At 38.8% G+C, this 12,585-nt stretch overlaps 1 protein-coding gene across 1 annotated transcript; it reads right to left on the bottom strand.

Annotated features, from left to right (window-relative positions):
- Positions 1–10,994: 10,994 nt before the first annotated feature.
- On the bottom strand, positions 10,995–12,151 carry LOC129746857 (serine protease snake-like). Its single transcript, XM_055740762.1, has 3 exons — positions 12,054–12,151; positions 11,956–11,994; positions 10,995–11,898 (listed from the first exon to the last, which is right to left on the bottom strand). The coding sequence occupies exons 1-3, from the start codon at positions 12,100–12,102 to the stop codon at positions 11,129–11,131; spliced, it is 858 nt and encodes a 285-aa protein (XP_055596737.1). The 5' UTR covers positions 12,103–12,151; the 3' UTR covers positions 10,995–11,128.
- Positions 12,152–12,585: the final 434 nt, after the last annotated feature.

The raw sequence follows: 12,585 nt of genomic DNA, 5'->3' as shown, positions 1-12,585 counted from the left end.
AAGATCCTCAACTTCAGCGATTCTCGTGTCCCATAGCCTTTGATCAGGTTGCATGTAGGATCGCATGCAAGCATTTATCGTTCGGTTAACCCGCTCTACTGGATTTGCTTGGCTGTGGTACCTTGCGTTTGTCCAGTGGCGTATCATTCTAGATTTCAGCAGTGCTTGAAATTCCTTTCCAATAAAAGTGCTAGCATTATCGGACATCACTATTTCTGGAGTTCCAAACCGCCTTATCCATTGCTCTTCCAAGATCTTGCACACGAGCTTCGCCTCGATTTTTCTCACAGGAACAAGGATAGTCCATTTAGAAAAGACATCCATCATGACTAATAAATGGCAGTTTCCATTCTTGCTCCTAGGAATATTCTGGATGAAGTCGAGTGCTAAGATCTGGAATGGCTTATTGGTAAGGCGTTGGTTCCCCAGGATAGGAGCGGAGGGCAATGTAGATGGCTTACATTGCTTACACGTCTCACAGCCTCTGATGTAACGCTTTATTTCGGGGGACATCTTAGGCCAATAGTACCGCAGTTTAATTTTTTGGATCGTTTTCTCGTACCCAGGATGGAGTGAATTATCATGTTCATCCTGCAGTACCTGTTTCCTCAATGAACTTGGAACGCATAGTTTCCACTCGTAGCAGTAGTCCATTACATCGGAGGAGGATGCAACGAATTTATAAAGCTTATTATCCAGAATTTTGAAATCGCTAAAATTTTCTGGAACTTCTTCCACCTGCTTATACAACTTTGAATACCAATCGTTATTTCTCGAAATATCCATGACTTCCATTGATCGGGACAAGGCATCCGCGACGACGTTTTCTGACCCTTTCCTATGCTGAACCACCATATCATGCTGTTGAAGCAAAATGCTCCACCTACTCAATTTCGATGACGGTTTCCATTTGGTGTTCAGAATAAAAGAAAGGGCCGAAGAATCCGTGACTAACGTAAACCTTGCTCCCTCAATGTACGGCCTGAATTTTTCGATCGCTTCTAGGGCCGCTAATCCTTCTTTTTCAGCCGCCTTCCAGGATCTTTGAGTTGTTGTCAGCTTGCGCGAAAAGTATGCAATGACAAACTCCCTCCCTCCTTCTTCCTGAGTAAGAATGCCAGCGATTGCAAGGTCGCTGGCATCCGTTTGCACCTTGAAAGGTAAGGAGAAGTTGGGATTGGATAAAATTGGAGCCGATATTAACTTTTCCTTTAGATTAACAAACGCACTTTCAGCCGATTCATTCCAAATGATCACCTTAGGCTTTCCCTTGAGAAGGTCAGTTAATGGACCAGTCACTTCACTGAAAGCATCAATGAAGCGACGGTAATAATTGACCATCCCAAGGAAGCGCCTTAAGGATCTCACGGAAGTCGGACGTTCAAAATTAACAATTGCTTCTACTTTGTTTGGATTTGGCCGCACTCCCTCCTTCGAAAGGATATATCCTAGATATGGAACCTCGGGAACGCAGAATTTTGATTTCTCAAGATTTATAGAAAGATTCGCCTCTCTTAATCTCCTGGCTACTTCCTTTAAACTGGCTATATGCTGCTCAAACGTTTCGCTTGCGACGACTATGTCGTCCAAATAGACGAAAACGTTTGGCTCTAGTTCCCCGTATCCAAGAGTCCTGTCCATCAAAGATGCTAAACATGCTGCCGAATTGACCAATCCGAAAGGCAATCTTCTAAATTGGTATAATCCTCGCCCAAATACCCGAAACGCAGTATATTTTCTAGACTCTGGTGCTAAAGGAACTTGCCAAAATGCTTTCGACAGATCGATTGTCGAAAGATACTTAGAAGCTCCTAAACGTCCCAGGATCCGATCCTGGTGAGGTAGTGGATACGCATCCCTGCGTGTCCTTTCGTTGAGCTTTCTGGCGTCTAAGCACATTCGAACTTTGATCGTCTGCTCTCCTTCTTCGTTTTCGGTCTTCTTCATTACTGGAACGATTAGTAGTGCCCAGTCACTGTTGGATCTTTCTACGACTCCTGCTGCTATCCATTGGTCCAGTTCCTCATCAACGTGACGCTGTACTTCCGGTGACCAAGGGTACGGATTAAGTCGGACGGGTGGAGCGTTTTTAAATTCCTCAGCCAATTCAATTTTATGCTCAATCAGAGGAGTATAATCGAGTTTTCCTCCTTCTGTGTAAACCTTAAAACTTTGCTTGACCTCTTCTAAGACCTTGTGCTGTTCCTCCGTCAACCTTATTTCTTCTTCTTCTCGTCGTTCTTCTTCAACTTCTAATATTTCCGTTTCCCTATTTTCTATGTTGTGCACAGCTGGAGCGATTTCAAATAACTTCCAGAAATTCATGCCCAAGATAAGCCTACGCTTCATCGAAGGTGCAATCAATGTTGTGACAATTCTCGTGACATTGTTAAACTTGATTGGAAGATTCACAAATCCAATCACGCCTAAATTTTGTCCGCCGGCTGTCGATAGTGTCGTGGATGTATGGCACAGTTTCAATTCTAGCTTACGAATTAGTTTTTCGCTTCCTAACCCCAGAACTGAAACCTGTGCTCCACTATCCAATAAACCTAACATTTTTATGCCTAAGACATCTACTTCAACAAACGGACGATTATCACCTACGACTTCTACCTTTAACTCGCTGATTTCGGGTCGACATGAAACAAAAACTGTGGGAGGTTTTCGACGCTGCCCTCGACGCCCTCCTACGCCGATAGCATTCTGTTTTTTTGACAAAATGGACATTTTTCAGTAGGAAAATCATGAAAACCGCAAATTTCGCAGAAGGTTTCTTTTTCCATTAGACAGGATTTGAAGTGGTGGAACTTTTGACGACAATTAAAACAAACTAGTTTGTCTGGTACTTTATAGTTTGCTATTCTGCGTTCTATATTTCCTCGACTAGATTCTTGCCGCTGAAATTCTTCTTTCGGCTTTTCAATTCTTGGTTCATAACGCTGTCTCGGACGATTATGGTTTCCCGCATTGAATGAAGGCTCCCAACTCTTCCGGCGACTTTCCCAAGGTTTCTGGTTTCTGTCAACAGTCATACTAACTTCATGCACCTTGGTCTTCTGTGGAATTTCAGGATCTCTAGGGCGATACATCCATGAATTGACAGCATCCAACTTCTTACCCCAAAGCTTTAGTGACTTTACAGTCCGTATCCCTTTGACTGTTAATGGTGTTTTATAATCTGTACGCATATTGGCAAACAGAATATCAAACTGCCTTTGCTCACTTGGTTGGATTGCCATGAAGCTGAAAATTTCAATTATGGCGTTGTAGTATTCCTGAAACTTTTCTCCCCTACGTTGCCTTCGCTGCATAGCCTGCTGCTCGTAAACAAAATCCATGTCAGGGGGCTGGAATTCTCTTTTCATTTCTGTTACTAGTTCTTCCCAATTTCGAAAATCACGGTTATTCCTACCCTCCATGAACCATGTTCGAGCCTCGCCACTAAAGAGGTGGATCGCTTCACGGAACAACTCTTTCTTGCTGATGCATTCAGCTTCGGCCATAAACTCTACTTCAGTGACAAATTTATTTAATTTTTTTCCTTCGTCTCTACCATCATATTTCAACCGCCAATCTGCTACCGGACGTGGACTACGCCTACGCGAGCGGTTGCGGTTCCTAAAACTACCATCCGACCATTCATTTTCTGATTCTGATTCTAAATCCATTTGTGGGTGATAAATTTCAAACCCTGGATTCTCAAAACCGATTCTTCTTCCTTTTTCTACAATTTCAGTTTTCTTGGGAATTGATTCTTTATTTTTATTATTTAAAGAATTCTGTGATGCCTTATCACTTCCAAGACTGCTCAATTTCATTTCTAGATAGCTATCAACTTTTTCAATGATTTTCTTAAACAACTCCTCTGTATTTTTATCATCAATTTTTTTAGGAGTACTTGATTTTCTTCTCATTCTACGATTTCTTCTTTCAATTTCTAAATTTTCTTCTTCATCTGATTCTGTTTCACTATTGCCTTTTTCATTTTCCTCGTCTACACTGAGCTTTGTAAGTTCTTGAAATAGTAAGTTTTCATTTCTTTGTTTATTCTCGGCATCTGACGACATGGGTGTAAAGTGATCTGAAAGCAATCTTAATGCAGTCACTTCCAAACCTTCTGCGTTGTAATTATTTTTCAACCGTTTAAGTCGGGCATAAAGATGAATTAAACGAGATCTATAAACTGGAAGGTCGGACTTCCTTGCTTTTCGGTTTTCTAATTGATTTCGAATAGCCGACAATTTCTCATCAATCAATTCTAACTCTTTCTCACATTCATTTGGGTTCGTTATTTCTTCTATTTCAAAATCATTACTTTCACGCTGCTCTTTCATTTTGATTCTTAAACGCCTTCTTTTTGCGTCGCGAGATTCAGCGGATTTAAAAGGAATTCTTCTAATTTGTAATTCATGTTCAATCTCATCCGTTAACAAATGGTTCACATTCAAGAAACGATATTGCATTAAAAATTGCGAGCTCATTTTTGGGAATTTACGAAACAAAATCAGAAATTTAAGAATAAGAACAAATTAAAATTAAAATGAATTATTTGAATCCAGACAGACTTTGAATATTCACGGTACTAAGTAAAATCAATTAAGACACATAATTCTTATAAGTAGCAATAAGTTAATAAATAGTAATTAAAAACAGGCAGATTTTCTAAAATTATGTAAAAAATAAATAAATAACACAAATTGGCAAATTTAACACAAGTAGGGAATATTTAAAAGTAGTTAACATAAACGTGGGTTTTGAACACTATTTAGCAATAAATAACACTGATTATAAACACGATTTTGGGAACTCAACACTAATAAGCAATAAATAACATAGAAATATCACAGCTTAGAGTTTAGAATTAAAAGTTATATAGGAATTTAATAAAAATGTGATTTTTGTGTTGGTGTTTCATTTGGTCAAAGACCTTTTGGGTGGGTTCATTTAGGTTTACAGGTAACTAGTTAGATTCGATCTTAAACTGAAATTCAACTGCTTTTTGTAATTTAAACTTCGGCCACTTCTTTCAGCTAAACAAATCACTTTTTATGTAACTCTGAACGGAAGTAGTAATGAACGGGACTTACACTAACAATTGAAAATTGATTGTGTACTCTCCCGCCGCTAGTTCAAAAAATCTTTGATTTTTTAAATGCTACTCGGATCCTCGGATTACCTTTCGTGTGTTGTAGTTGGGTGCCAATTGTAACTAATAAAAATCCCGGCAAGCTAGCTCAGTAGCAAGAGACTCCTCGAGCTGGGTCTCAGAGTCGGCTTACTACTGGGTAATCGGAGGACCTACGCGAACAAACTTTACACAAAAAACTATCACAATTCTTTCACAATAATTACAACAATTAATTTGAATTAGGGAAAATGTATTTATTAAAACTAAACGAAACTTTGATTTAAAAAGAACTTTTCAACTTGTACTTGCTTTATTTTGGACTTTTAGAGAGTGTTGTGTGGGTGTGAGTGTGGTATTAAGTTGATGGGACGTACCGGTACTATTTCTGCTGCTGGTTCTGCTGTGGCGGCTGCTGCTGAAGTTGCCTGGTGCCCCTTTCTCGCTCAAGCCGGCTTGTTGTTTTTGGCTGGTTTGACGTTGCAGGTTCTTCCTCCCAGATGGGAGTAAAGACAGCTGGTCCACAGATTACTCTGGGTTCTGGGACACGTGGCTAGGCGGTCTATTTTCGAGTTAGCCTCCTGACTCGTAATGATTTTGGAGCTGAGTCAGGAGAACTACAGGCGTCTCCTCTCGTTGACGCGATCGGTTCGGCCCAGGAACTGGCCAGAGTGACCGAACCGAGAGAGGCCTCCTTTGCGGTTAGGGCTTTGCCCGAGGTATGTTCTCCTTAACGGTTATGGCCCTCGAGCCAGAGAACTTCACTGTCCTTCTACGGTTAGACGTAGCAGATCTTAGACCTGCTAGGCCGACGCGTGTGCAGTCCTTGGGCACTCCCAAGGAACCAACTGATAGGGTAAAAAAAACGAAATTACCCTACCCAAGCCACTTCAAACTTTAAAAAAAATAAAGTTTTGCTCCGATGATGTTGAGCACACGCACGCCTGAACTCGAATGACCCTCTCCTTCCGGATGTGGGTCTTTGCTGCTTTTTTTTCTATGCTTGGGCGAGGCGAAATATTCCAGGCGAGGCGAAATGTTCCAGGCAAGGCGAGGCGAAACATCTATGTTCGCCTTCCAGGCGACGGCGAGGCGAACACTCACTTGCATCAACCTGTTCATACCACCCCTCACGAAAGTGTTATACAAAGTTTATTTACATAATTAAAATTACAAAATTTAAGGTCAACAAAAAAAAAACTAAAATGGAAAAATAAATTAAGAACCGTGACAGCATACAAATAAATTAAAACAAATTGCACCCGTTAAAAAAAACAGAGATGCTTTGTAACTGAACGGTTACAGCAGACTGAGTCAGGGGGCTTCGTAAGCGTCTATTCTCCATGTCAGGGGCGGCGTGCGGAGTGCAACAACGCCCTGGTGGTGTTCGGGACCCAAAACAGCAACATCACGACGGTCCTCCTGCGAGATAGTGGGGTTAGCTGCGGGCCTTGCGAGCCTGTGACTACAAAAAACATAAGCAACAAACAACGAACAACAGATTTCGGATGGAAATCGGCAAAGACCCACGCGACGAAAAGAGACTAGCGATTGGAAACTTGGAACATGGAACTGCCGATCTCTAAATTTTGTGGGCAGTACCCACGTGCTCTCCAACGAATTGAAGAGCCCGCAAATTCGACATCGTAGCGCTGCAGGAGGTATGCTGGAAGGGCTCCACGGTACGAACGTATCCAGATGGTCGCGCCATCTACCAGAGCTGCGGCAACACACATGAGCTTGGAACAGCTTTTATAGTGATGGGAAGGATGCAAAAGCGCGTGATCGGGTGGTGGCCGATCAACTTACGAATGTGCCGGTTGAGAATCAAGGGCCGGTTCTTCAATATCAGCATCATCAACGTGCACAGCCCTCACCTCGGAAGTACCGGTGACGACAAAGACGAATTTTACGTGCAGCTGGAGCGTGAATACGACCGTTGCCCTAAACATGATATCAAGATCGTCATCGGGGATTTCAATGCTCAGGTCGGCCAGGAGGAGGAATTCAAACCGATAATTGGAAGGTTCAGTGCGCACCAGCTGACCAACGAAAACGGCCTCAGACTTATTGATTTCGCCGCCTCCAAACGAATGGCCGTACGTAGTACCTTTTTTCAGCACCGCCTCCCACACAAGTACACCTGGAGATCACCGTACCAAACTCAATCACGGTGCTCAATGCCGCCTACAAAGTGCTGTCCCGAATCCTACTCCGCCGCCCAACGCCACAAGCAAACAGATTTGTGGGAAGTCATCAGGACGGCTTCATGGAGGGACGGTCAACGACGTACCAGATATTCACATTACGGCAAATCCTCCAAAAATGCCGTGAACACCAAGTCCCTACGCACCATCTATTCATCGACTTCAAAGCCGCATACGACACGATCGACCGTAACGAGCTATGGAAAATCATGGACGAGAACGGCTTTTCCGGGAAGCTGATCTGACTGATCAAGGCGACGATGGATGGAACGCAGTGCTGTGTGCGGATCTCGAGTGAATTGTCGAGTTCATTCGAATCGCGCAGGGGGCTTCGACAAGGTGATGGTCTATCCTGCATGATGTTCAACGTGGCGCTAGAAGGTGTTATTCGACGAGCGGTGGGCGAAATGCGGGGCACGATTTTCAACAGATCCAGTCAACTTATCTGCTTTGCCGATGACATTGATATAGTCGGCAGATCATCTGCGGCGGTGGAGGAGATCTACCGCAAACTGAAACGCGAAGCAGGAAGGATTGGGTTGATGATTAATACGTCCAAGACGAAGTACATGAAGAAAATAAGTAGTTTGGTAAAGAATTACAGCTCAAATATCAAATTCCTTAACGCCAGAGGAGCATCTCTTAAAACCCCCCAATTAAAACCTATGAAAACCTTTGGAAATCTGAAAAACTCCTTAAAATGCAGTTATTTATTCAAATAATTCGTAAAAGCATTATTATTCACTTTTACACAGTAAATTTTTAAAAATAAGCTTGTTTTTTGTTGAAAAGCTCAAGTGGTTCTATTCTTATTTCGCACCCTTTTTCCACATTTTTGGTCCTCAACGCCAATTGCTACGTCCAAAAAAAGTAAACTTATGCTAGATTTATCCGTTAAGCAATTCAGAACAAACTGTGGAAGAAAATTTTCGTAACTTTCAATCATTCATATTTTAACAAGCAAAACACATAGTGGTGCTATTCTTATTTCGCTCACTGTATAATCACTTCTCATTTCAAAGAACCCTTCATTAAGCAGGCATAATCCTTCATTCAGAAGGTTGATTGATGTTGTAGATATCGATTTTATGATCATTGAAATGTGATCAAAAATTTATCAAAATAACGAACAAAAATAAAAATCGAAAAGTTATAAGAAAAAGTGATCAAATAATTAGAAAAAAGTAACACAAAATGATGAAAAAATTGATAAAAAGATCAAAAAATGGTTTTAAAAAATTTCAAAAATGATCCAAAAATTTTCAAAAAATAAACAGGAAAAGATAAAAAAATAATTTCAATACAAATTGAAAAAATATGATCAGAAAATGTTTAGAAAAATATAAAAAAGGATCAAACAATGATCAAAAATAATAAAAAAAAATATATCAAAAAGGATCAAAAACTCATCAGAAAATGATCAAAAATAAACAAAATTTTATAAAAAAACTTTTAAAACTTTCACAAAATAATGAAAAAAAAATTAAAGAATTATCCAAAAATTATCAAAACTCGATCATAAACTTTTCAAAAACTGATGAAAAATGCTAATGTTTAAAAAAAGGTAAAAAAAATCATCAAAAAACTCGAAAAAAAGTTGATAAAAAAATCAAAAAATACTCGAAAGAAGATCAGAATTGGAAACTTTTCTGATAAAAAATTATCAAACTTGAACAAATAACAATCAAAGATGATCATAAAATGATCAAAACTGATCAATAAATGATCCAAAAATGATTACAGATGATCAAGAAATTATCAAAAAATATCAAAAAATTACATAAAATGATAAAAAAAAAATTTTCAAAAAGATCAAAATATGATAAACAATTATTAAAAAATTATAAAAATTGATCAAAATTGATTGATAATAGACGAATAGATGATAAGAAAATCTAAAAATAGATAATGAAAAATGATCAAAAAATTTTCCCAAAATGATCGAAAATAATTGAAAAATTATTAAAATATGATCAAAAATGATCAAAAAATTATCATAAAATGTTAAAAAAATTATCAAAAAATGATCAATAAATTATCTTAAAATAAACAAAACTGATCAAAAAATGCTCGAAGTATGATCAAAAAATATCAAAAAATAAGCAAAAAATTTTATGCATCCATGGATAAATTGATTCTTAGCAACTTTGAACATTATCGAAACAGCTCAATACAATAAAATAGTCAGAAGTAATTAACATTTTAAATTATGATCATTTTTGGGCTTTTTTTTCATTCGTAGCTGGGCCTTTGGTAATTAACTAAAACTTATTAACGTAGCGTTCAAATGTAGAGAAACTTGAAGTATTTTCTTCAGAATGGACGAGAGAGGAACGAATGCAAACTATGAATCAAATAAAAATGACATATGTACATTTTAACGAATATTTTCAAAAGGTATGGAAAGGTTACAAATTGAATATTATATCAAGATTTTTACTGACCGTAGTGCTCAGTAGTTCCTCTGCTGTCCGCCAGGAAGGGCTTTAAAATACCACGTACACTACACACCTTTTATTTTAGGGGCCGTCCATTAATGATGGCTGGCAAAATTTGTAGAAAATTTACCCCCCTTCCCCCTTTATCACATATTGTCACATTTAGTCAAAATGCCTAACTGCGAAACGTACTCTTCTGGGGCAAAAGTTTGAATGATGTGGGGTAAAAGTACGACCATTCAAAATTCCACAATTCTGCATGAAGTTAAGAGGGAAATTATTTTATATCAATCTTTACTTACAGCTGCAGCTTCTGTATTCACTTCTGATACAAATCCTATACATAGGCGAACAACGTGCGCGAATTTGGAGTTCTCCACTTATTTTCCATAATCAACAGGTTAACGAAATACAGTTCTCATCGTATTTGAGCATTTTTTTGTGCGAGCAAGAAGTTAAAACTTTCCGGTCAGATTTATTTCAGTAACCCCTATATATCATTCGTACTTTTGCCCCATTTGCAGTTCGTACTTCTGCCCTTCAAGGTTTTTTGTGATTCACAGTTTATTGTGCAAAACAGAGACATATTAATGAAATACTTTCCTCGGCATTTGATAGTGGTTAAAAACAACTAAACAGACACATTGAAACTTTCATTGAAAGGCAAAATTTTGATTGCTCAAACATAGTTGCCGGTTTTTTAAATATTACATCATTTATGCAAAAAAGTTACTTTACCTCATTTTTCCGAGTAATTTTAACTTCTACGAAAAAAAATTATGTCTGGATGTAGGCAGTCCAAATCACTATCTATCCACGCCAGAGTTTTGAATTTTACTGTTCTCGGTGTGCGATAATCTTAAAACGTACTTTTACCAGACTCGTATATATTGAAAAAGTTTGTTAAAAGATTTCATTATTCCTAGGTAATTTCATATTTTTCGAAATACATTTGATTTTCTTCATTAAAATTGAAGTGGGGGTGGAGGAGCAGTGTATAGCTTATATTGTACTCATTTAAAAGTGGCAACCCACATGTTATTTAAATCGAATTTTCTGCTAAAGATAAATAAAGAATCACACTTTGGTTTCACTAAGATGGCCTTAGATATGGTAATTCTAAGAAAATCAGACAGAAACAAACATTTTTATAGATTTGTAGAACTTTTCAGCATAAATGATGATTTTAGGACTTCTTTTTTTTAAAGAAAAAAAAAGTCACGTTTTTATCATAATGATCTTTTCAAACAATTATGTGAATGATAAGGAACCACATTTAAAAAAAAAAAAGTAGTTAAAATATATATTTTTTCCAATTTTTCTTGTTTACTGTGTCATAATCTGAAATAGGTTACTCATTGACTCCAGACGATCGATTCGATCCAATCCAGATACTTAGCCACTCTAACATGGACCCCACGATCACAATCGGTACGTTTGCCAAATGCAGCCAACGCTATGATGGAACTGGTACAGGAGTTTTCCTCAACCGGAACCTGCAACGGATCACCACTGTTCCGTGAGCAGACAGGCTCGGCCGCGTGAGTAACGCACAAATGTTGTTCCGGGTCCAAACCATTCCGGAAGATTGTACTAGCACGCTCAAATTCCGCACACTCCGAAATGTCAAGAATACGCATCGGGAATCTTTTTAACACAGTTTTCCTTCTCTGAGATTCCTCGAAGCTCGATTCAATAGCAGTTTTTCTCGGTTCACCCTGGTCCAGACAAGCTGGCTGCACTGTTTCCGTAAAGAGAACATCCTGTTCAAGTTTGATCAGCGCAATATCATTGACACTGCGGTTGAACTTTGGATGTGCCACGATCGATTCGATCCCAATGGTTTGTTCCCCGTTTTGTTCCTGATCCAAGTTTACGTCTCCCAGGCGTACAGAAATGGGTTTAGCTGGACCACTAACAGCGCAATGTGCCACGGTAAGCACATATCGTTCACTTATCAGAACCCCACCGCACACAAATCTTACTTCGTCCGGCTTTTCTTCATCTCTTCCAGGAAATCCGAGTATAACTTGGTGCGGAAAATCTCCAGGTTCAGCTAAAGAAGAATCATCCCCTGCAGGCGCAGGACATTTCCTTGATGAGAGCGCTCGATATTCGTTGCATTCTATGGGAAAAAGGAATTAACGGAATCATAATGGTAGTTAGCTAGAGAATTACTTACTTTGAACTGAGATTCGTTCCCCTTGAACTACAAGCCAACCTGAAGAGAAATTTGTTAAGTTAGTTTCGGTCAACATAAGGTGTTTGTAGCTCGTAAACCTTGCAGTATGAATAATCCAAGCAGAGAGACACCGTTCAGTAGACTCATTCTGAGCGAAGTTCGATCCCGTGCAGGACGACTCAATCTTTTATAGATAGTGTTAGCGAATGGAACGTGTATGTAAATTCTTTGGGAATTTTCTACTGATGGCATCCATATGCCCCGATTACGATTGGGTATTAGAACTCAATCAATATTTCTACTAGTTCAATGAAAAATAGGAATGAGGTAACAGGGAACATGTTTCTATTTGAAAATTTACGTTCACATATTTACTGAATAGAGCAAACTGAAGCTGAAATACAAGGGTTGGATAATTTAAGATTAAATTTGAGCGCTTAGTTTTTTTCTTTTGTCATATAAGATATTCATTTAGAAACAATAGAGAAGAATGGGGATACTTGATACTTTATTCTTATTTTTAATCATATCTTTTTGGAAGGCTTGTGATAAAGCCCAGTTGGCAAGTCTGTTGTCTCCTGAGCCGATGTCCGCGAGTTCGAGCCCAGAAGTAAACATCGAACACAGTTG

Source organism: Uranotaenia lowii, chromosome 2, assembly GCF_029784155.1.
Source record: "Uranotaenia lowii strain MFRU-FL chromosome 2, ASM2978415v1, whole genome shotgun sequence".
In the NCBI taxonomy this organism is placed as follows: Eukaryota; Metazoa; Arthropoda; class Insecta; order Diptera; family Culicidae; genus Uranotaenia; species Uranotaenia lowii.
The sequence above is the reverse complement of the archived record's forward strand: the minus strand, read 5'-3'. Positions and strand labels throughout refer to the sequence as shown.